General features: G+C 40.9%; 1 protein-coding gene across 33 annotated transcripts in view; it reads right to left on the minus strand.

Annotated features, from left to right (window-relative positions):
- The window catches only part of DST (dystonin), a 467,794-nt gene that overhangs the window by 154,268 nt on the left and 289,239 nt on the right, over positions 1 to 24,287 (minus strand). For 22 of the 33 annotated variants that reach the window (XM_061623014.1, XM_061623016.1, XM_061623029.1 and 19 more), the window contains 11 exons: positions 23,346 to 23,489; positions 22,002 to 22,235; positions 20,546 to 20,698; positions 18,232 to 18,465; positions 14,982 to 15,266; positions 13,670 to 14,215; positions 10,096 to 10,272; positions 7,703 to 7,826; positions 2,632 to 2,840; positions 1,466 to 1,783; positions 1,135 to 1,301 (listed from right to left, as the gene is read on the minus strand). In XM_061623014.1, coding sequence (XP_061478998.1) covers positions 1,135 to 1,301; positions 1,466 to 1,783; positions 2,632 to 2,840; positions 7,703 to 7,826; positions 10,096 to 10,272; positions 13,670 to 14,215; positions 14,982 to 15,266; positions 18,232 to 18,465; positions 20,546 to 20,698; positions 22,002 to 22,235; positions 23,346 to 23,489 — 2,591 coding nt within the window. The remainder of the gene's footprint in view (positions 1 to 1,134; positions 1,302 to 1,465; positions 1,784 to 2,631; positions 2,841 to 7,702; positions 7,827 to 10,095; positions 10,273 to 13,669; positions 14,216 to 14,981; positions 15,267 to 18,231; positions 18,466 to 20,545; positions 20,699 to 22,001; positions 22,236 to 23,345; positions 23,490 to 24,287) is intronic. The other 11 variants (XM_061623021.1, XM_061623022.1, XM_061623031.1 and 8 more) reach the window with 1 other exon arrangement.

The raw sequence follows: 24,287 nt of genomic DNA on the forward strand, positions 1-24,287 counted from the left end.
CAGAATAAATAAGGCAAAGCCTTCTTCTAGATAAAACTGTAACATGGATAATAACACCAATAAGTCTAGAAGTATTTTTCATAAAGCTAGCAATAGCCAGGACTGAAAGACCTCCAAGTATCTTTGTGCATAGAAGGGTTGCCAATTTCCCCTTCAAACTGTAGCCCCTTACACCACATCTCAAATGCTGCTCCATAGTGATGGTCATGAGCAACTGTTGTGAGAACAGGGGCTTGGAAAGCCACAATGTACATGCAGATAATCACACCCGGCCCTTTATATCTCAGTCCCACAAGTAACATTTCCTATGTATCCTTACGGTATTGTGAGTGTGGCCTGGTTTGCACATCACACTGAGCCAAATCATGGCTTCATATAAACACAAGCTCCTAGAGGAGAACCTAGCTGCTTCACTCCTCCCTGGTTGTTTCGTTGCTTAGCATGTTATTTGAACATGGTCTCTCTCCAAACCATGAGCTATAACCAAGGTTTATCCTATGGCTTACAACTTGTGGTTTGTCCTGATGAGCTAAACCATGAGCCGGGGTTTGGATGCACATTAAGTCACAGTTTCGCTTAGGGTAACGAGGGAACTAGGCTATTATATTGAGAAACTTAGAAACCACTGCAAGCCAGTAACTCAAGTTTTACTTTATAAACAGTAAAACACAGTGCAACTACCTTACCGGTTTCTGCGTCACATTATTTGGAACTCTCATTATTAATGTGGCAACATTTAAAAAGTGTAATTGGCAACATTTTAGTTGATTGATTGACACATTGACAGGATTGTAAGTTCAAGGCATACATTTCTTTGCTAATGTTATTTTGATTCTGCTGTGTAATTGCAGTATGGAAAGAAACAAAAAATACTAAAAATTAAGTTTTCATCTAGCACTGGGTGGAGTCATTTATTTATTAAATTCTAAGTTACCTCAAAAAGGCACCTATAATGAAAAGTTGGCAAAATGCATATTAACTAATACACAATATGCATATTTATTTTAAGTAAAAATAATTCAATTTAAAGTCACATGACTAATCAGCAGAAATCGTTTAATAATTTGACAAACTTGATTCTTTTCATCATCATCATCCCCACCACACACTGTTCTGAAATTTGATTATACTAACTTTTCTCGTATAGTCTCTTCCATTTCTCTGAATTTCTTTGACAAGGCATTTACTTTTTCTAACACTAATGACTTGTCTCCAGGAAGAGCACAAGGAGAAAGTTCTTCAATGAGGTGTTGCAGAGTGTCAAGATCTTTTTTCTGCTCCATCAGTTCGGTGTTGGTTTCCTACAAAATAGACAAGAAAGTAATTGCTTCATACCTGAACACACTGGACGGTGTTCAAAATTGAGTCCTTGAACTTAGCAGGTTCTCTTATAATTGGTTACACCGGCCACTGTCCTGCTCAATAAGTGAAATGCAAGGTTCATATCCATAGAAATGTACAGTACCTGCACATATAGGGACATTTCAGTAACATCTTTTCCGGGGAGGTCAGCCTCACTGAGAGCTTGAGTTTTCTTGTCCAAGAATGACTGAAGTTTATCAGACAGGCTTTCAAACAGCTCTACTTTGGTCTTCAACCCCTTCATCTTTTCAAGTTTTTTCCTGTGTTTATTATTCGCTTCACAAAACCGTAGAGAAAGTTCATTCATTTTAGCTTGTAAAGACGAAGCAGTGGATGGATCTGTTGTTTCCATGAATTTGTTCACCTTTTCTTTCATAGCATTTAGGCTGCTCTGACGTCCTACAATGTCTTGTTCTAGTGCCTGGAATAAATGAACAAGTTTGAGAAAACAGTAATGATCATGTGTGCATCTCTTTGTGGGTGAAGTGATTGCCAGCTGATGCAAATAACTGGACTCCCTGAAGTTGGCTTCCGCAGCAACGGAAGCCAAAAACAGGAAATATGTTGTAGATAGAGATGGAGAAGAATTTGGTATGTGTTTAAATGTGAATCTACTTAATTCGCACTTCCTGAAACAATATGAGAGCCAAAACACAGCTATCCATTGAAATTTGCACTTTCCCATATTTAGTAATTCAGTTCTCCAGCCTAAAAATGTGTATAGAAATGTGTGTACTAGAGGAAAATGTATATAAATGCACACTAAAATGCTAACAAATTATTGTGAGGACTATTTAATTATTATTGCAAACTGATGCAATAATGTGAGAAGCTGAACTTAAGATCAGAAAAATAAGAAACTGAAATAAACCAAAACTGAAAGATTAGTTCATCCCTACTCATAGGTAGGTGTTACTCAATAAGTGTTGAAGAGATTATCATTGGTGTAACCATTTCTATTCCCTTTGTGCTGACCCTGGCAGTATATTTTGACTTGCAGCAATCTGTACAGAGACTGGCACAGCTGACACAAGGCTTTTGGTTGTCTGATATTCTAACATATTAGCATGCCAGTCACCTGAAAATGTATTATGAGCACTAGAGAAAGTAATTGTCAAGAAGCACCGTAATGATAGCAGTTTTAAGAAATACCTGAAAATGCTGGCAAGCTAACATATTTCCAGTACCTTGATTTCTTTTTAAGGGGGTATTTGGTCATTAAGTTTGTGACATTAGGAGGAAAATTTGCTCTATTAAAGTTTTACTTACCATGCTTTTACTAATGACATCCTGAATAGCAGCAGAATTCAAAGGCACTTGACCTTGCTCCTCAAGACTCTTCTCAACTCCATTCATCCAATCAAGCATTTCATCCAATCCATCCTGGACGCTTAATGAACGTGTCAGAGTGATCTGAAGTTTCTCATTCCGGTCATTCACCGCTTTCGATAAGTGGTTGTACTTATCCACAATAGTATCTGAAATAAACAAGTGGGGACTAGATTGATTATAAACTCACAAGCATGAATGTTAGAATATAAGGAGCTGCCTTTGGCAAAGTTATACCAATGGTCCAGCTTACCCACGAATAGGGAACCTGTAGCCTCCTTCCCAGGTGCTGTTGGGACAACAACATCTGGAGGGCCACCCCTGGGCTAACACAACATAATCTACTGTAATTGACCACAGCACTCCAGGGTTTTAGGCAGAAGTCTTTCCCAACCCTGCTCCTTAAGACCCTGTGATTACCTTAAGATCCTGTGATTAGTGATAGAAGGAACTGAACCTGGAATTTTCTACATCAAGGATAGCCAACCTTTAATATCAAAGCTCCTGTGCCCTTTCCAGTTATTATTTGATTGCAACTTTTTAAATATCCTCACAGCTTCTGTATCTCACATATCATGGAACCCTCCTGGAAAGCCCCCCCCTGTCTCTCTCTCTCTCTCCCCCCCCCCAGGAATGGTCCCTCCCAAAAGTTCTTCTAACTCAGTTTACACTTGGTCCACACCTAAGGGTTTGCCTAAGGGGTATTCCTCAGAATTTACTCTATGAAAACAGTAATTGCAATGTAACCAATAATTAGCTGTGACCAAGGAACAAACCATACTACACCAGAAGGAGGTGAGTTAACACAGATGGTACCCAATAGTGAGCAATGCCTGCTTTCAGCGCAGCACCAGAAGAACAGAGAATTTTCTACCCCTAATCTGAGCTCAAGTGAGGCTATGCTAGTGACAGAAAGTTAGAGATTATATCTTAAAAGTTTGCAAAATGGGGAAACCATAGATATAGGTTATTTTTTTTCTGAGAGGGTACTATAGATTTTCCATCAGTATAGTGACTGGACTCAAGTGTTATTCAACTCTGGGAACAACAATTTACAGGGGATTGGGAACATGTGATTCCCTCTATGACATGTGTGCCCACAACTGTTGTACAGTGAAGCAGCTGGGCCTTGTGGATAAAACAGTTAATCAATCCAGGTGGCTCCACTCTGCTTAAAAAGGCCACTTAAGGCAAACTGCAAAAGATCTAAAAGAAAGGGGGTATTGCTTTTAAAGGCTTGCTTGAGTATCTAGTCTTCTCACTGACTGACTTTAACAATTGATGTCACTGTCCCATAAAGGGGATAATTCTATCAGTCACTCAAAACTACACTACATTTAATCATCAAGACAGGTAAATAAAACGAGGCTTTTCACTGCAGAGGTGGAGAACTTTTTTCAGCCCAAGGGCTGCACTCCTTTCTGAGCAATCTTCTAGGGTCCCATGCAACCAGTAGGTGGAATTGGAGGCAAAAGTGGGTGGAGTAATGAATGTAAATTTTACTTTCGTACAATAGGCTAGTTTCTGCACATAGTCCCATACCCCTCTCTATCCTTCATTCAGATAAGCAAGAGGCACTATCAGAGTTCAAGGATACACTCCAGTCTTGCAAAACTACTCAAAAAGGGTGATATGCAGGGCCAAGAAGGGTTTAACTAGAGAGGGATCTGGCCTGGGGGCCAAATTTCGCCCCCAGCCTTGAGGTTCCCCATGTCTGTGTTATAACTCCTGAAATACAATGTTGGATTTTCCACAAAATCATACATCACTTTTATTACACTTTCTTTATGCAGCAAATACCGTGCATGAATAGCTAAAAAGACAAGCAGATAGGGGGAAAAATAGATGAAGTACTGAAAAACAAACCCCCAAATCTTTACCAGGTTAAGCATTGCCAGGCATGAGTATAAAAAGAGGTACAACAAAATTTAAATACAGTAACTTGTCACTGCAGGATGTTAAACAGATGGACGTCACATACTTGAAGGTTGAAACCAGGGAATTAAAGGCTTAAGTCTGCATAGCCCGCTTTCTCTTGTAGGCCTTTACACATATTCCAGTAATCTCACATGGCTTGTCTGCTAAGGCAGAATAGTTATGATTTTAAAATAAACCTCAATCAGCTCAGATGTCCTCTTCTCTAGACTTTTAGGGTTGTTGTTTTTTTACTCACTGAAACCACAAGATTGGCCCTGAATCCGAAGTTTAGTTTAACCCATAATTACCCCTGCATTTCTTGGTAAGAGTTTTGTGCCAGCATCTTTGTTACAAGCAGAAATGCCACTGAGTTGTGTATCATTTCACCCCATTCTTTCCTTGAAATGGGAAAGGAAATTCTGCACATGCACAATTAGACAAGCACAGTTTTCTTAACACGAAACCCTTCTTCTCCCTGGAACTTGCAGTGTTTTATGTGAACGATGTGACCAAACCACCCAAGCAATCAGATTTTTGTTTACTAAGCATCTTCTCTCTATTTAGGTCAAATCTCTCAAACAGTTCTTGCAAAGGTTTTATGTGGTTGTTGTCAGTTGTTGTCAGTAGCAATCAGTGGAGCAATCAGGGTGGCACTGAGTATCTGGCTTGCAGACATTGAGTGTTACTGCCACTTACCGAGAGGGAGAGGGACAAGGCACAGGGAGTGAAATTTGGTGTGGGCACAGTGGCAGGAGCATCAGATTGGCTCCCCAGATGCGGCAACACCATGTCTTGCTCCTAGTGCCTTGCCCCTTCCTCTCTCGGTAAGCAGCAATAGCACTCGATGCCCAGGAGCGAGATATGCAAAGCTGTCCTACCTTCCCACCCTACCGACCTCTACTGGGTTTTGCCCCTCATCCAGATCTTAAGCCTTCTTCTGTTCTTGATTATGTGCATTTTTGCAAGGGAGGGGCTGTAGTTCCAGCAGGCTGTATGCCATAGATGGTGCTCCCAGGGGGCAATTTGATAAAGTATATGCACACAGCAACCTTAGCACACAGGTGCCAACATCACAAGCAAGGAGAGAACTCTTAGAAATCAACAAATGCTAACAAATAATAATATTAAGCTGATTCTAAATACAAGCGAACTGTCCCATCACATTTATGTGCTTCACTATGTATATTAGTTATAATTGACTGGTAGCTGCTGTTGCTGCATTCATTCTCTTCCCTCAACTATTTATATCTCATCTCCAGTTACAGAACCAGGTGGTGTTGCTTCTTGACAACTTGCTCTGGAAGTGGGGCTGCCAAGACCAACAACAGCACACAAGGACTGCCCTCCCACACCTCATTGAAGAAATGCCTCAGATGCCTCTGTGTTATCACTGGGAACGGCTAAAGTTCTGACTGAGAAAGGGCCCTTCCTGGATAGTTGTTGGCCCTGGTGGTGCTATTTCCTATGTAAGTTCTTGGAAAGCAGCGCTGCTCAGGCCAATAACAGAGATCAGCTTTTGAGATCAGGCACCCCTCTCAGCAGCACACGAAAAATGACCCAGATATTCCTTGCAATGGGGCATCCTCACATTTTACACAGGTAAGGATGCCTCCAGCATGAGGGACTGGTTGAAAATGCTCTCGAGAAGGGGAAAGGGGATGAGCCCCTGAGCAGAATGCCTAGATAATGTCTGCCTCCCACAGCAAAGAAGGTGGCCACCACTGGTGTTAATAATCCGTAATAAATGTTATGGAAATTTTTGTTACAGCAGTGCTAACCTTGCCTATGTAGACGTGATAAAATGGGAAGTTACACTACTCTTTGTAACTATAAATGATTGTATATGATCAATTCTAAGGTAGTTCTGTGGAATTTTTTCCCCACAATTTTGGGATGTCCATGTGCCCAAGATGACTTTTTGCCTTGAAACAGAAGGACACATGCACACACACACACACACCATCCACCACCACTATGACATGTAGCAAATGGACTTGGAAAGTTCTGCAAGTTTCAGACGTAGTTTGCCATATGGCAGGGAGGTCTGAGTTCTAATAAATACAGCTGCTTCATAAATGGCCTAGGACAGGTGTGGGGAACTTGTAGCCCTCCAGGTGTTGCTGGATTACAACTCCCATCATCCCAGACCACTGGCCACACTGTGTGGGGCCGATGGGAGTTTTAAGTCCAACAGCACCCAGAGGGCCACAGGTTCCCCACCACTACCCTAGGACCACCTGAAGCTGAAGCCCTATTGAACCTAAGCAGGTGAAAATCTGATCGGTGCCCAGTAGTGTAGTGACAAATTCAGAAGTGCAGGGTCCCTTCATGATGGTCATAGGCACACTCCTCCCTCATTTTTTGCTGCTAGTTTGAGAGTGAGATCCTTGTTGATGCCTTCTCCCACAACAACAGATATCCCTAGGAGCCAATAAGCATGAAAAGAGGGGTGTTGGCTACTGAAATGAGTCTTCTCAGTAGCTAACTCATCTCCCTTCACTCTGATTGGCTCCAGTCAGCAAGAAAGGACAAGGAACCATGTTAGAAGTTTCTTCCCAATGGCTAACACACTCCCCTTTCATGCTGATTGGCTCATAGGATGCTGGAGACACAGGGACTCTGCTGGGACCCTGTTCCCCAAAAGGTAAGGGGTCTAAGACCCCCTGAGACCCTGGAAGACTACACAATTGTCAGTGCCTTGATGCAAAGCTACTAGGAGCCTCGTGTAAGCAACTTCAGCACATCTCCCCTCCACCCGAGTACCACTTTTGCACTTTAAACTGGCTCACTCAGGCCTGCGCCCAAGGCTGGGGTAGACTTGCATTTAAAGTGTCTGTTACTGTCATGCACAGTTTGGTCCTACAAACCCAGTAAAACCTGAGCACTACTAAGTCCTGCTGATTTTAATGAAAATAAAACTAAACATGTGCTCCACTGAAGTCAATGGACTGTGCCCTTTGCTCGTAACTAAAGAACAATGGTAAAATTGATGAGTTGTAGGAGACAAGGAGGCAGAACACCATAGAATACCTTCTCTAGTTTCCTTATGTGAGCAGCGGAAGAAGGAAATTGACAAGACAGTAGCTCAACTTACCCAGAGTATTCTGGATTTCATCTTTGTCTGGCAGTAATTCTCCCCTGGTGTCAAAAAGCACTTTGGCCGCTTTTTTCAGTTTCTCTACAGCAACCTGGTGACTGGACACCTGCCCCTGCAGCACCTGTAAAAATTGTAGCATTTTTCAATTCTATTGTTTGCTTACTTTAATATTTACATAGACACACATTCACACACTAATTGTTTGGTAGACATAAGACGTAGACACTTTTAAACATCATGTAGATGACTATTTACATCTTACTCTGCTTGTGAACTTCCCAGTGGGAACTAGATGGCCTCTCTGGATGTCAGACTGCTTCAATAAATGAAACAATGGGACGATCCAGCACAAGCCGTTCTTATTTTGACTTGAACAAGTGCAATTTGCAGCCCAAGGTATTTTGCTTGCCGTGCTCTTGCACGGTTCCTGATTATTTGAATGAGATGTACACAAAACACAACTACCCAGCACATTGTGTTTCATGGGCCAAATCTATTTCCCACGTTGCTGCACTTCATGATACCCAATACCCACCACCTCACCTTTCCTCATTGGACAGTCACCTCTACAACTGAAAAACAAGAATTGAAAAGGGGTCAAAATAGCCACAACGCTTCTTCTTTTTTTTAGTTCTGTTCTTCAATCCAATATCAATGACCATCTTTCTCATGTTACATATTATAATTGCAACCTGTTAACCACTGTGATAAGCATTTCACACAAACAACAGGCTCTCATATTCACCCATCATAAACAGAGCTTTCCTGTCACATAAAAGCAGCACCCATCGATGGGAAGGGAGTCTTATTATAAAAATACAAACATGTCAGCCGGCCTTTGGGTGGTAAAGTAGGCAGGCTGCAACTGGAGAGAGCCCTGCCTGTTCTGCCTTTATGTGTACTTCTGCTTTATGTCACAGGAGATAACACTTGTGTCTGGAACCTGGAGGATTTAGAGGAAAGAACTCCAGATAAAGGGAATGTTTAATCTACCATAAATCCATATATATACTTCTCTTGAACAAATGTCCATGACGTTGTTTTTCTCCCCTCACAAAAATATTTGAACTGCTTTTTCCCCCCTGTGGCCATTGTGACATAGTGACTTCAACCTGGGCTTGGACCAGGGAGACCTAAGTTCAAATTATTTATTCATTTTATTTATTTTTTATTTGATTTATATCCCACCCTTCCTCCCAGCGGAAGCCCAGGGCTAAATCCCTGCTAAACTATGATATTCTCAAGGTGACTTAGCCACTCATTGCCGCTCAATATTATCTGCCTTATAAGAATGTGAGGAGATAAAATAGGGAAAGTCCACATACATTGTGCTGAGCCTCTTGGAGGAAAGGTGGAATATATAGAACATGATTATACTTCTGGTGCCCTCAGACAAACACACACACCTTTGGCATCTGCTGAGGCCCACTGTCCCTTTCATTTTTTAAATTTAGGTTTTCTTGTCTGACAGGTGTGGTTTCTCTTCATTATGGGAAAATTAACATACAAAATGTGGTTGAGCAGAGGACAAATGTAAAAAAGTATTTCTCAGGTGTCTGCCAAAACAGGTGTCTGCCAAAACTTTCTTTTGTACATAAATGATAAATGGTGTTCTAGTTAGGTATGCCAGCATTTGGAAATGCTCGACATCCCTTAAATGACTGGAAACTGTGGATGGTGTCTTGGACTAAGTAAGTCTTGAAAGAACCTGTATATTGATATAAAGAAAGGATTTTATTGATTAATAGCAACTTTACATTGTTCACCCCCTAGTACATCAGTTGCAAATAATTGTTGAGCCTCCTTTCCTTTTTCAGTTTTCTGTGCTAGTGTGTTTTTCCAACCCTTCTTTCATTCATATGCGTTTATCTGATTTTCACTGTTTCCCCAGATATAGGTCTGTGCCTATGTTTATACTGAAATTGAATAAAGAAATTAAAAAACAGATTGTTTTTTGGTTAAGAAGGTTGCGATTCATTTTGTTGTTGGGGGGAGAGGGGTTCTGAGAATCACCAGTTTTGCTTCTGAGAGATGAGTATTTTGACCCACAAGATTTTCTTGGCTTTCCAGATGTGATCTCGGGCCAAAGAACATGGGGAACCTATAGCCAGAGATCATTCATGAGGGTCAATGAAACAGTAATGTTCCCACCAACAGATCGGAAGCCAGAATAGATATAATTTTAAAAGTGTTAACCTTTCATTCAGTAAATAGTACAGTTCCTGTTTTTCCCTGTCAAAACCAACATTAATTTGTTAAATCTGATCTGGTCAACAAATGTAATGCACACACATACATACACCATAGGCAGAAAAAAAATAGCCCTCCTTCAGTTTATAAACTGCTTTTGTTTTCAATACAGCAGATCTGCCTATTTTTCACTTGTTTACCTTGGTCTCTTCTAGCTGCCTCTGGAGATTTCTTGGATCTATGGCAACTGCCTCAGATAACTGTTTATTCACAGCTTCTTCACAGGCCTGGAGTCCTGACAGAAGACCAGATGAAGCATCCTCATAATTCTGATATTTATCTACCAGATCTTTGAGGTTATTTCCAAGGATACTGCACTAGAAGGGCACAGAAGAGAAAATCATGTTCAAGAGTAGTTTTTTTAAAACAAAGTTTGTATTTAGTATTATTGCATAAAAGACTGACATGATTTATCACACACACACACAAACACACACACATACAGAGAGAGAGAGAGAGAGAGAGAGAGAGAGAGAGAGAGAGAGAGAGAGAGAGAGAGAGAGAGAGAGAGAGAGAGAGAGAGAGAGAGAGAGAGACCTCGTTTGCAGGACAGCTAAACCAAATCTGCTTTACTCCTTCAAGGCCCTTTCCGCTGCCACACCATAAGCTAAACCAAGAATTGGCTTAGTGTGTTATATGAACCACGACTTGTGGTTAAGCTCTCTCCTCATTATGAACTGTAACCAAGGTTCAATAAAATGTATTTAAAATGTAATAATCTAAAATCAATATAGAAAATGACTGGAACAGTGAAATACCTGGAAGCATTAACCAATACATCAACTGCTGGACAAAACTACTGTATCTAATTTTTACTAAAAATTCTTAACAATGTTATCCTTTCAAGTTTCCCTGAGAAATGGATTGTCACTAGGGTTGCCAGGTTCAGGGTCTGAGACTGACCCTGTATCTTTAGAAGATAAAGTCAGCCAAGTGCAGGTGTTCTTGCAACAATGTAATGGGGAAAACCACAAGGTGGAATTCTCCCTCCCCCTGCACAACTTTTAAAGATACAGAAGACCTCTTGGAGGCCGGGCCTGGCAACCAAGAGGTCTTCTGCATCTTTAAAAGTTGGGCAGGGGGAAGGGAGAATTCCACCTTGTGGTTTTTCCCATTACAGTGTTGCAAGAACACCTGCACTTGGCTGACTTTCTCTTCTCCTAAAGATACAGGATCAGTCTCAGCTCCTGAGCCTGGCAACCCTAGTGACAACACCTGCCACACTCAGACAGTGGAAAGCCCAAGGTCATATTCAGAGCCTGGGTTAGCAAAGCATCTTAACCCACTGCCTTGAATTCCACAGTGGTAGATATCAACATACTAAATAAAATAATAAACAATGATATGGTGGTTCTCTATCCCTAACAGGGAAGATGAGGCTTGGGCATGTCTTTTTTAAACAGATACCAGGGTTTTGTAACATTAAATGAATATAAAGAACCATTATGGTTTTACGAACTATTTAGTAAACTGGTTTACCTCTAGTAGGCTAGGATTGTACCAGATGGCAAAGTTGCTTAAAAGACCATGCTTTGTCATTCTCCTAAGAAACGGTTCTATGCAAATATTGCATGCACTGTTTTCACTAAAATAAAACTTTTTTTTAGTTGAGTAAAAGCAAAATATTTCTGTATAGCCTTTTAAAGTTTCTCTTCTGACACTTGTGCCAGAGGGTTTTTTTTGCAGTTGGCCCCATCTAGTGGTGATAGTTTAAAGCCACACTATGTAAATAACAAGTAGCATTTGTGGACAAACCTTCCTTTTTGGAGTTTGTGATTTTAACAAAATGTCTGTAATATTTCTGTGCCAATACTTGTATCTCATTTTATTCTATGCTATCTTATTCCATTTTATGTATCTGGATAATATGTTTGATGCTGTTTCTGAATGCTTTCTATGCTGGTCATTGACCACCATAATGAAATATAAATTGACAAAATCATAACATGGATGTTTATATATACTGCGAAGATCTAAGTTTTAAAAGTTTAATTAACAACAATCTCATAAAACAAGCCTCTTTGAGCCTTACAATCTAAGGTTCAGTTTCATAAAGCAAAATCTTTACTGTGCTTTCTATAGTTATTCTCCATTTTTGACAACATAAAGATTTTCTGTGTTTTTCTTTATTTCTGCTCTCTGGTTTACAAGGAATACATTCCAGTCAGTCTCAGATACAGATATAATAGTGATTTTTACATTTCTTGAACGTTTATTGGAGGAACGAGCTTTATGTAACTCTAAATCTTCATTGTGAACATTTGTTGCATCTTACAGAAGACTTTTATGTTTACAAAATGAATATAAATTACCTAATATGCAAATAGTGTGGAGTTCGGAATTTATACATTAATGTACATTAGTGGCATGCCTGCAAGAACTTCTCAACCTCATTTGCAAAACTGTCTAGGCAATTGCATCTGAGAGGTGCTGGTTAGTGAAGATGGAAGGATTCCACAAGAAACTTCTTTTGTACGTTGGCCTTTAAAGGCACGTGTGCATCTTTATCTCCCATCCTTCACTGCATATGTACAATGGCAGTGCTTTAGACAAAATATGATGCCTTGTACAATACACAGCAGGAATGTTAGTCCTAGCAGAGAGTTTATACTTTATTTATTATTAATATATGTATAGACCGCCTTTTGGCCATAAAAACCTTAATTATGACCTTTAGGCTGCATCTGCTGGAATAGGATGGGCTACACCAGAATATAAATGCATATCCAAACAGACTTAAGACTTCAGTATTAAAACAATAGCTTTGTCAATACACAACAATGGACAGAGGGGTACCTACTAATGCCTGGTGCCCATCTGAGACTTATAGTCAAATTCTAGATTATCACAGCCTGAGGGACGATTGGTATGATCCTCTCAGTATTCACAGTCTAGACAACTGAACCTGTGGCAAGTGCTGAGCTTGGGGCAAAGTGGTAATCTTACTGCTCCTTCATACACCCAAGATTTCTGCTTACCATACTATCCAAAATGTCACCTGAGTGGTTATGCTTTGATGGGTGCTTTGGGCACAAACATGCATAGTAAATCAATCGGACAGCTGCTTTAGGTGTGTTCAGGCATTCACCTGAACGTGCGATTGTTGAAAGTGCAGGCAGGGATGAATGCACAAGCCCTGCCCCCAACGTCTTCTCATGCATTGCACCACTCCAGCTCCGAACTTTCCACATGTTGTGCAGAGGTCGGCAGGGGGCTTCTACTTGTATTCACTTGAACATGAGTGGACTCCTCCATGCAATCAGGGACACTGCTTTATCAGAGTTCTACTCGTGTTCAAGCAAAGATGAGTAGAAGCCACCTACAGGCATTCTTCGCGTAACACAGGGAAGGTTGGGGACAGAGGACATTGGGGATGGAGCATGTGTGTGCGCCTCTGCTCCCGCCCATACTTTCAGCATTTGCATGTTCAAATTAAGATGAAAATGAAGTTAATAACTAAAAAAGGGGAAAGAGGAGCCTATGGGAATTGAGAGATAAGAGAAGAAGGGCACGCATGATCCTGAACCCTAATCCTGGTTCCTCAGTTCAGTTGTACATCTGAGTTTTGCCTAAGAAAGGGAAAAAATGAGATACAAAGAGATGCAGCAAGAAAATAATTTTAGGCATTCTGCTTTTAATTTCATGTAGCAATTTGGTGAATGAACAAGTTTATCTCACACATACACATGCCGTGTGAATTCACACTCAATTTACCTTAGAGTAGACAGATTTGAAGCGACCAGTTGCACTATCCAGCTTATTCTGTACCTCCGTGGAAGTTGAAGACGTATCAATGCCTTCTTTGTCATATTTGACACCGTCTCTTTTGTTACACGATTTTGCAGCATCCAATACTCTCTGTCCAGAAATTGTGATGTACCGCAAATCCCCTTTATGAGAAATGACATCTTCCGAAAAACTCTTCTGCCTTTTCAGTTTGATGATAATACCACTGAAGTCAGATGCACCTGTCTCCAGGTTATCAAGTTCTTGCTCTGCCTGTTGGAGCCAGCTTTCAAATTCACCATAGTCTGTATCAAACTTCTCAAGCTCCTCCTGCAACGAACGTGTTAGCTTCAGTTTCTGCTCTGACTCTGCTAAAGCAGTTTCATACTGCACCTTCAGTTCTTTCATATTCCTTTGAATCTTCTCTTTTTCCTCTGGAGAAAGATGATGTCCTTGCTTCTCAAGCAGGGCTTGGGCTGACTGTGTAGCTATTATGACAGCTTGCTGCTGAGAAACAATTTTCTCATGTTGAGCCTGGAGGGAAGCGGGCAGAGAAATCAAAACATACATATAATTAGCAATGCAATATAGAACTTGACCAATTTTGAGCAGCACTCCATTCATAGGAAATATGCGTATCTCTTAATGATGGCTCCAAATCATTAAACTATTCAAATTATTAGGTACTACAAATGTACCAAGTAGTCCTATTTTCCACACCCCAAAGCAAATCAACTGCATGCAAACATTCCAATATACACACAAAAGCTTCCTCATTGACTTCATGTCAGGGATAGCTCAATGTATGCACTCAGTATGCATAACACTGAGAGCTTTGAGGGAGTCCTCATGATTTTTGTACAAGCATTGGGATTCTCATGGATGTAACGTGCTCTGAGATTAGGCTATTTGGGTGTGCTTGTAACTATTTCCAACCTTGGTCTGATGGTGTTTACTCCTGCTTTGAGCCCTGTTAACACAAAAACTAGACATAAAAAGATCTTTGGCTCATTTGGCAGTTAGGAATGAATATGCTTGGAGTGCGGTGAAAGGTGGTGGAATCACCTCCCACCAAATCATTCCAGAGGTTGTTTAGATATTAAAAGCAGGGACCTAGGGAGGTCCAGATGATGTCTCCCATCTCCACTAGACTTTGTTTTGCATAGTCCAAGGCCAATGTCATTGCTGACAGCACTATCTCCAGGCATAGGATGTACGTTTATATTCACCTCGTGCTTTTTTCAAAACAAGTATGAACTGCTAAATGTTTATAGCAATCAAAATTGTGCATGTGTATTACCTTGGCTTTCTGATATTGCATGTTGAGATTGTCTTCTGAGGGTTTCAGTTGTCCATCTACATGACTTTCATTCTGTTGCTGGATTTCCAGCAAGTTACCATTGACTTCATCTTCTTCACCAGCCAAACCCTCCACATCCCCTTCTTGGAAATGGGTGTCATTCTGTTTGATTGCTGGCTTGCATTTATTGCTCCTGTTTTCGGCGTCCTTGTCTACATCTGACAACCAGTCCAGAAGATTTTCTATTGTACTTTTACTCTGTTCTAGCTGTTCTCTAGCTGCAACCTGCACAATTAAAGTTCAAGCTTGAATCTTATTCAGTCATAATAGTTCAAATGTGGATATTGATAATGGTTGAAATGTAAAAATATTAAGACAAGTTAAGGCTGAAATTAGAGGGAAGTTTCCACTTATTAGGGATGTGCAATTCTAGAACAGACTCTCAAAATCAGTCATAAAAGCAACGTTCCTTGATCTAAAAATTCTTCTTGCTGAGTTAAGTAAGCATGCAAGGGGTGTGGGTGTGACGGGTGTGGGTGGGATTAATGTATTAGCTCCATCTCTGTCTCCATTACCCTACACGAGTTGGTGGGCAAACTTGTGAAGATGCCCTGCACTTTTTAGAACCCTAGAAAACATGGATTGCAAAATATATTAGGAGCCTCCACAAGTCCGGGTGACATTGAAGGCAACAGGAATGGAAATGGGGTGGAGGGAAGAGCAAGTGTGCTCATCCCTGAGGCTTCCCCCATTATGCGTTTACTTAATTAACATGGAAAGAAGAACCCCTGAAAAGAGCACAGCATGCTCCTGAATTTTCATTGTTAAATGCCATGGTATTTAGCGGTGGTATGGCTGTTACTTAAAAATGAAACTGCATTAATGGCATTCCACATGGAAGCAGCTTTTATCAAATGGTTTGCCACATAGTGCTGGTATGCATGAAACCGGCTGAACTATCTTCCCACCCCCTCCTAAAGTTGTGCTGGTATGGTTGGAATCAGTTGAACCCACCAAAAGCAGCTTCACAAAAATAGCAGACATATGGAATGGCACTGAGGTTTCTTCCGTTTTAGGCACTAATCATACCAGTACAGAATGCATGAACTGGACCCTAGTAGTCTCTATTGGAGTGAGAAATAATTCTTCCTTTTCCTCCCTTACTCCCTTCAATGACGAAAAGAGACATTATAGTGGAAGGGTGGGAATATGATAGAGAGTAAAAAGCCTCCCCTTACAGACACTTCTGAAGGCTGCTCCTACAAGATCTTTTGTAAATAACAATAACAACTTTAATAATGATGATGATGATAAAATTACCCCACCCTTCACCCAAAGGTCCCAAGGAAGGTTACAAAAAGACAGCATTAAAAACAATTAAAAACAACCTAAAATCACAAAATAGGGTGGGTCCTAAAAATATATGTCTCAGGTCTCAAAGACCAGGGTAAACAGGGGCAGGGGTGCCTGCAGCATTCGTCTAAAACTGTACAGCAAAGGTGCCAGATGCACTTTGGTGGGGAGTTCCACAACTTAGGGCCTGCTATACAGAATGCCCTCTTGGGGGCCACCACTCCCCAAGCTTCCAGGGTAGCAGAACTACCAAAAGGGCCCCCTCTGCTGATCTCAACTAGGGTTGCCAGGGTCAGGGCCTGAGACTGATCCTGTATCTTTAGAAGAGAAAGTCAGCCAAGTGCAGGTGTTCTTGCAACTCTGTAATGGGAAAAACCACAAGGTGGAATTCTCCCTTCCCCCTGCCCAACTTTTAAAGATACAGAAGACCTCTTGGAGGCCGGGCCTGGCAACCAAGAGGTCTTCTGAATCTTTAAAGGTTGTGCAGGGGGAAGGGAGAATTCCACCTTGTGGTTTTTCCCATTACAGAGTTGCAAGAGCACCTGCACTTGGCTGACTCTCTCTTCTCCTAAAGATACAGGATCAGTCTCAGGCCATGAACCTGGCAACCCTAATGTCAACACCTGAGAGGGTCTGTAGGGAAGGAGGCGGTCTTTCAGATATTTGGGACCTAAGTCATTTACAGCTTTAAACACTAGCGTGAGCACCTTAAGTTAGGCCCAAAAACCAACTGGCAACCAATGCAGCTGCTTTGAAACAGGGGTTATATGAGATCTAAAGGAAACTCCAGCCAGTAATCTGGCTGCTGCATTTTGGACCAGTTGAAGTTTCCGAGTCATCTTTAAGGGCAGCTTCACATAGAAGACATTGCAATAATCCAATCTGGAAGATACCAGAGCATGGAGCGATATGGCCAAGTCATCTCTGTCCAAAAAGGGGGCGAAGCTGGCAAACCAGCTGGAGTTGGAAAAAGGCACTTCTAGCCATTGAGGCCACCTGAGCCTCCAGTGACAATGTTGGATCGAGGAGAATCCCCAAGCTATGGACCTGCTCTTTCAAGAAGAGTGCAACCCTATCCAGAACAGGCCATCTCCCCACCTCCCTGACATAAGAACTCTGGACACATAACATCTCTGTCTTTTCAGATTTAGCCTCAATACCGTGGCATTAATACTCAAATACAGAATGCATGAGTGGCATGTCAAATATGAGTAACTCCTGCATGTGTTATTTGTGTATTATTTGTGCCATTTGCCTTTAAAATACATATGTGCAGGGCCTGATTGCTGAAAGGCTGTATTTCAAGGAAGAACAGGGCTAATCATAAAGGTGCAGCTCATATTTGACACGCTGCTGATGTATTTTGTATTTAAGGAGAGGACATTGATTTTTGACACCTCTGCTGAGGAACTTCCTCCTCAAGCAGGCTCTCGCTTATTTTTTAAGTGGTGGGTTTAGGTATTTTTACTCTCTAAGACATTTTAATTAGCTTTATTTTAAACTTCCGAATAAACACTGGTGTTCACACTGCTGTTTTAATTGTTGTATTGATGCTGTATGTTTAGAAAAATTGAGAAAATCTGTAGGGAATTATTCTGGGGTATAGACTGTTAGTTAAAGGAGTCTTCCTCAGGAGGGACTAGTTATGAATCTAGACAACTTTTGTGTTCCTTTCTTCTGGAAAGTGAATGCTGACAACTCTAGATTAATTCGGTGAATGTCTGAAAATAGATATACACATTTTACATTTCATGCATATACCAGTGAATGCTGATAATCTATTCGTTGAGTTTTCAGACACTCATGAAATTTCTCTGGGATTGTCACCATTCCCATGCAAGGAAAAATTATAGCAATATGGCATTTTAAAATGAATATTAAATGGTTGCCAAAGAACCTTTTCTGTTTCCTGCTTAATTGCTGTTGTCATGGCTTTATCCAGCTGTTTTCTGGACTCTTCTGCCTTCTGGCTAAGTAGCAAACACTTGGTCTTGGCTTCATTAAGCTTCTTTTCAAGAGCAGTCTTGTCTTCCTGAAGCAGCCTTTCTCCGTTTTCTTTCAAGAACATCTCCGTATTTTTCACAATTTCTGCCAGTGCCTGTGTATTTGCTTGCATATTTCTCTGTAGCTCCTTGAAGAAAAGCAACAATAGTAAAGATCAGAAGGAACAGTTATCCATTTCTTTTTCACTTTGAAAGCTCCTCTTCAAAGATGCAGCCTAGATTTGCCCTCATGCTTCATAAGGATGGCAATGACAGAATAGCTATTGTTAAATTTGAAAAGGAGTGAGAGCTCTGCTCCATATTGGGTGGAATTTCAGGGAAAAGCCTTTCTTCCCTGATCATTAGAGATCAATTAGCTCAACACTCGGGGCCAATCCTACCAGAAGGCAGTGGGGAGTTGGGAGGGAGGGAGTTGCTGCCACCTCCACCTCCGACCATTCCTTCTGAGCCCCCCAGGCATTCCCCTCTGTTGGAGGACAAAGTAGTACATGTCACAGGGCCTGTTCTGTGCCCCCTAAACTAGCCAGCTGACCTCAGGTATGGTGGAGAATGCTGTCCCATCACCATTGTTGCAGTAATATTCAGCTGCCAATCTGGCTGGCTTCTGTAAATGGGACTGCGGGCTGGGGGTGGGGTCTCTTGTCCTTTACCTCCAGCAGCAAAATGTCTTGGACCAGCTGTGGCACTACAGTAGAAACTACCAAGTTAAACTTTTTGAAATTATTCTAAAGTATTTTGTTACTGGTGTCTTGCACTGTGAAAGCTAATGCATATAATTATCTGCATATTTTAGGAAGTTAAAGTGGTCAAATCTATGTATGCAATTCAGCTGAATGTGTGGCTCACATCATCTGAATTGCCCTGGGACAGCAGAGAAGAAAGTAATCACACTCTGGTCTTTGACACTGACCAGGGAACAAAGGGACACTGGAGGGCTGCACTCCTTCCTTCCCAGGAAGATCATCAGAAGAAAGGGAAGTCCAGTCTGGCCCTACGCAACGGCATGAAAAGGGACAGCAGTAGGGAATTTGCTCCCCACCCTCCCTGCCAGGAATAGAGCTGAATTGCTAATTACCCAGGAGCTTCAGAGCAAAAAGGAAGCATGCTCTGACCCCAGCCCTAGGGGCTGATGGGCTGTGTGGCATGTGTGAGATGGTATTATTTCAGTCTCTTGTGAGCTGCCTTGATGGTTGTTTAAATGAAAGAGTAATATGTCTTCTAAATAATTAAGTAAATAAATAAACCATCTGACTTAATTCCTTGCCCCAATCAGCAGTGAACCTGAACCATTTCCTGGCATGCACTGAAGAGTGCATGAACTGATTTTTAAATTAATTACTGCAAAAGCATGCCTCATAAGTAACATCCTTAGGACATTTGGAAGCCAAACGCAAAGAGGCTCTTCTTTAAAGAAGCTATAAATATTGACTTGCGCTGTTCATTTTAATTTTTTAATTTTTCTTTTGACAAAAAAAATTATATCTGCCTTCCCCCTCCAAAAAGCATTCACCCGAAACAGTTAATTATATCAGATATAAAAGTAAAACAAGAATAATCTGTGCATATTTGTTTCAGTACTGCTGATTACATTTATATTTGGATAAGTTTTATGTTAATTTGTTTTTCACATTTGATTTTGTCTGTTTATTTTAACGAATATTTTATATTGTTTTATGGAAACCACTTCAGAGATTTTTGTTGATTAAGTAGTATATGTAAATCTTGTTAAATAAAAATAAATAAAAATGTGGTTTTATGACAGCGTTGTTTTCATTTTGGTGCTTTTAATTCAACCTCTGGACTTGAAAGGTGAAGGGCAATGGCTACATATTTTGCATAAATAAATAAACCTCTAAACTAGGGATGAATTTATCTCTCCTATTCTGTTCCATTACTGTTCAGTGGGTTCGCTTTACCCCATCTTCCACTCTGACAACCATTCTGAGATCCTTGTGCAGACTACATGAGGGGCAGTGCTGGAAGACTAGTACCTCAGTGTACGTCCTACCAACCTTCACACTATAAACTCAAACAGGACTATGGATGAGGTACCAACAGCTAATCCAAAAGATATTTACAAGGCTTACAAAATGCTCCTAAGCATATTTTTTCAGAAATATTTACAAGTATCTCCAATGTGATTTGCTCCTTAGTAAGTGAATGTGGAATTTGCAGCCTGAATCTGTTGCTGATTAGTCAAGTGTTCACCTCTTGCTTTGCTTGGTACTGCTGCAACTCAGCCTTAGCATCTTCAATAACAAGCGATTCTTTGTGGCCAATGAGCTGGTTTTCTGTCTGTGTGAGGAGATCACATATATCCTGTAGTTTTTCTGTGAATTCCTGGTGCTGCTCTGCCAAGTCCTAATTTAGAATAAGAAGAAACCTGAATAGAAATGCTCAGAAGCTCCCATGTAGATTAATTTTCAAGCAACCAGACTGCAAAGCTTTCATCACACACTGTTTCTGAAAGTATGCTGTAAACATGATAGCAGGTGCACACAGTTTAAAGAAGCTGAATAGAAAAGGTATGGATAAACCTCACAAATGCTGTATGTAAAGAGACCAGGTTTTGGATGGAATCGCCCAGCAGAAGTCTGGCCATGCATTATACGTGTGAAAATCCAAATCTCTGAATGGCTTGAAACCTGTAATAAACAGGTATTAATTCTGAAAAAGGGATGGCAAAACAAAGGTTAGTTGAAAACTATGTGTTAGATCAGTTGGTACGCATAACACTTTCGTGCTTTAAGCAATAAAGAAGCAGACGTGCAATGACACTCATCATTCTTACCTACCCCTTTCCCCTATTATATACTATATATATTTTAAATCCTACATTTCCTGGACTGAAGACTTTCCCCTTTCTCCAACTGATCAAAAAATGTAACCTTCAAAGTAAATTTTGTTCACAGCTTGCAGTCCAACAGAACTTTTGTGTCCCTCTTCCATTAGCCCAGCTGATGACAAACTCTCAAACCTCTTGAGTGCATTACTTTCTGAACACTAGGGTGACCAGACCTCGCAGAAGGCCCTCAAGATGTACAACAAAGCAGCAGCAACAGCCATGACCCTTCTTCACCCACACACTCTTGAGCTGCATAGAGATTTTCCCAAAGTGCAGGAGTGTCAGTGGCTGTTGCCTGGCAGAAGGAGCAGACTAGATCCTTGAACTAGATGACAAAGTATCCTTCTTGCAGAAGTACTCAAATTGTAGCCCCAGTCCTAGATTCTGTTGCCTTAGCTTTATTAGGAGAGGAGAGTACTCTTGTGCTCAGGTCCTGCTTGCAGGTTTCCCACAGGCATCTGGCTGGCCACTGTCAAAACAGGGTGCTGGACTAGATGGGCCATTGGCCTGATCCAACAGGCTCTTCTTATGTTCTTATTTATTATTCAGTTTTAAAGTAAAAGATATATGTTATTCACTGTTGGATGAAGCATTTTATGATTTCTAAATATTGCTGTTAAAACAAAAAATTGCTGTTTAGGCACATACACAACTAGTTATAATATGACTGATCAAGCTTTGATAATGCTGTTCTAGAGATCTGAAGGGTTCTGTTATTATTTTGCCTTCAATTTCAGATAGACTATAATTTCTGCAACTTGACATGTCTCTACTTGGGTCAATGTTATGCTAAGCACACAATCACACAGGGAAGCAAACCTTCTGGTCAACAAGAACTTGTTCTTTCTTTAAGAGAGTTTCAAAATGGTCCACTTGGGATCTTATTGTCCCTTGCATTTCCTGGAAGTGCTTCTGGGTAGTATTCAAGAGTCTCAGGAGCTGCTTGCTCTGGTTTGGGGAAAGATCTTGGGCATGCTCAGAAATGAAGAACTGAATGTCAAGTGCTGTAGATTCCAACTGCATTTTTCTACATCCAAATTCTTTTTCCAGGTCCTGCAAATTAAGCAATGAGAAGTTAACCTTTTTTTTTTAACAAGCCCAGTAACAGCCTTCCCCAATCTAATGTCCCTGAATATTTTGGACTGCAGCTCTCATCAGCCCTAGCCAGCATGGCTATGCCTGATGGGAGTTGGTCCAAAACATCTGGAGTGCACCAGGTTGGGGAAGGTTGCCCTATAGCATGATCAAAAGTAAAACTCTTCACTTTTTAAAACATCATTCAAAAATCTGATCTAGAATCTGATCCACTGAAGGAAAACAAGGCCCTGTAACAGAGGTTTAGCATATCCAAACTTCACCAAACTGCCATTTGTGGTTTTCTTCCAGCAAATTTATGTTGTTGGACTCCATTTCCCATTAGACTCAGCCAGCACGCCAAATGGACAGGGGATGATGGAAGCTATAGGCCAGTGACATCTGGAGGGCACTAGGTAGGGGAAAGCTACCTTATAGATTGTCTCTTTATTTACTTGCATCAATACATAATCCAGAATCTATTAATGAATATTATTATTAGTTTAAGTTTATTGAGCCTTTTTCAAAGGTATTAACTCACAACTTCAGATCTGTAATATTAAGCTCTACAAACAGAGCTCTGCTATATTGCATTAGAGACTTTCAATTTCATCAAAATATTGTCATCTAGTATTACAGAGCTTCATTTTTATAAGAGAGAAACTTAACCCTCAAACTCTTTATTTTAGAATCACTCCACTGAAGGAAGTCATAACCATTTTGAGGCTGTGCCTGCTACATTCTTGGTGGACACATGTGCAAAATATGCAAATGATAATTTATTAAATCATAACCTTATTATCAGTGTTTTCTGATGCTAAGCCCAGCACCAACCTCAAAGATTGACTTTCTATTACAGAGGTTTAGACCTACTGTCAGCATTTTTGTAAAACTGTAGCAGTGTCACCTGCACAAATCTTGACAGCCTTTCTGAACTAACAGTGATCACCCAAGGCATCACTACCTTTGAATCACTGACATTTGGATTATTAGTGATGATTAGCTGGTTCAGAGTGGAAACAAAACATCATGTCTGGAAGCACCCTAAATTAACGGTCACTGATAGATTAAGCCCCACGTGGTACCTGCCTTGAATAACTGAAGCCTTTGCTTCACATCTACATCACATCCATCCATCTGGAGATTGTTAATGGTTTCACTCTTCTCCTCGATCCAGTCTGTAAACTCCTGAAGCTTGACTAGATGTTCCTGATGTAACACTGCAAGTTTAGCCTAGGAAAGAAGTTAAAATACGGTATTTTCTTCACCAACAGGTCTATGAAACTGAAAACCAAATCATAAGATTTCACTTAGATGACACTGAAACACAGCTACTGATTTAAATGGAAGTATAAGGAATAATATTCCACTAAATATATGGGATATTTTAGATCTGTAAGTACACTCTGCTGACTATACCATTTGTTCCACACCCAGAATGAAGATTTGAGACAGGGATTGGTTAAAGGTTATATTTATTAAAATATAACACAAGGAAGACTTGCCCCAAACCAAACAGAAGTACAGGCAGGCTCTCCTGCCTGCTGCCAAGGGCCAAACCACCCCAGAGCAATTCCCCCACCCAAGCTGTCAGGAAGGGAGGCCAAACCATCTTCCCACAAAGGGACGCCTTGGGGGTGCCCAGACAGGTGCCAGCCACCACCACAATTCAGCATTCAGTAAGTGGGACCTGCCAGGCCCCCAGAGCACAACACCAAGCTGCTCCCAATCCTTCATCATCATCAATTGATGTTTTGCAACTGAACATGAAAATTACTGTCATTAAAAAGCATTGTTTGAGATGACATGAAAGCTCATCTGTGGTGCGATCAATGATGGCTGATTCACATAAGCATGCTATTACTTGATGTTGGAGTAATCAAGTGATGAGCATGCTTGTATGAATTCACCATAATAGTGATTCAGAAGGAATGGGGAAAGGGCATAGTTCCATGGTAGAGCATCTGCCCTGCATGCAGAAGGTCCCAGGTTTAAGCCCCAGCAGCTTCAGGTAGGACTCCTGCCTGAAAC

The sequence above is a fragment of the Rhineura floridana genome, chromosome 4 (assembly GCF_030035675.1).
Source record: "Rhineura floridana isolate rRhiFlo1 chromosome 4, rRhiFlo1.hap2, whole genome shotgun sequence".
In the NCBI taxonomy this organism is placed as follows: Eukaryota; Metazoa; Chordata; class Lepidosauria; order Squamata; family Rhineuridae; genus Rhineura; species Rhineura floridana.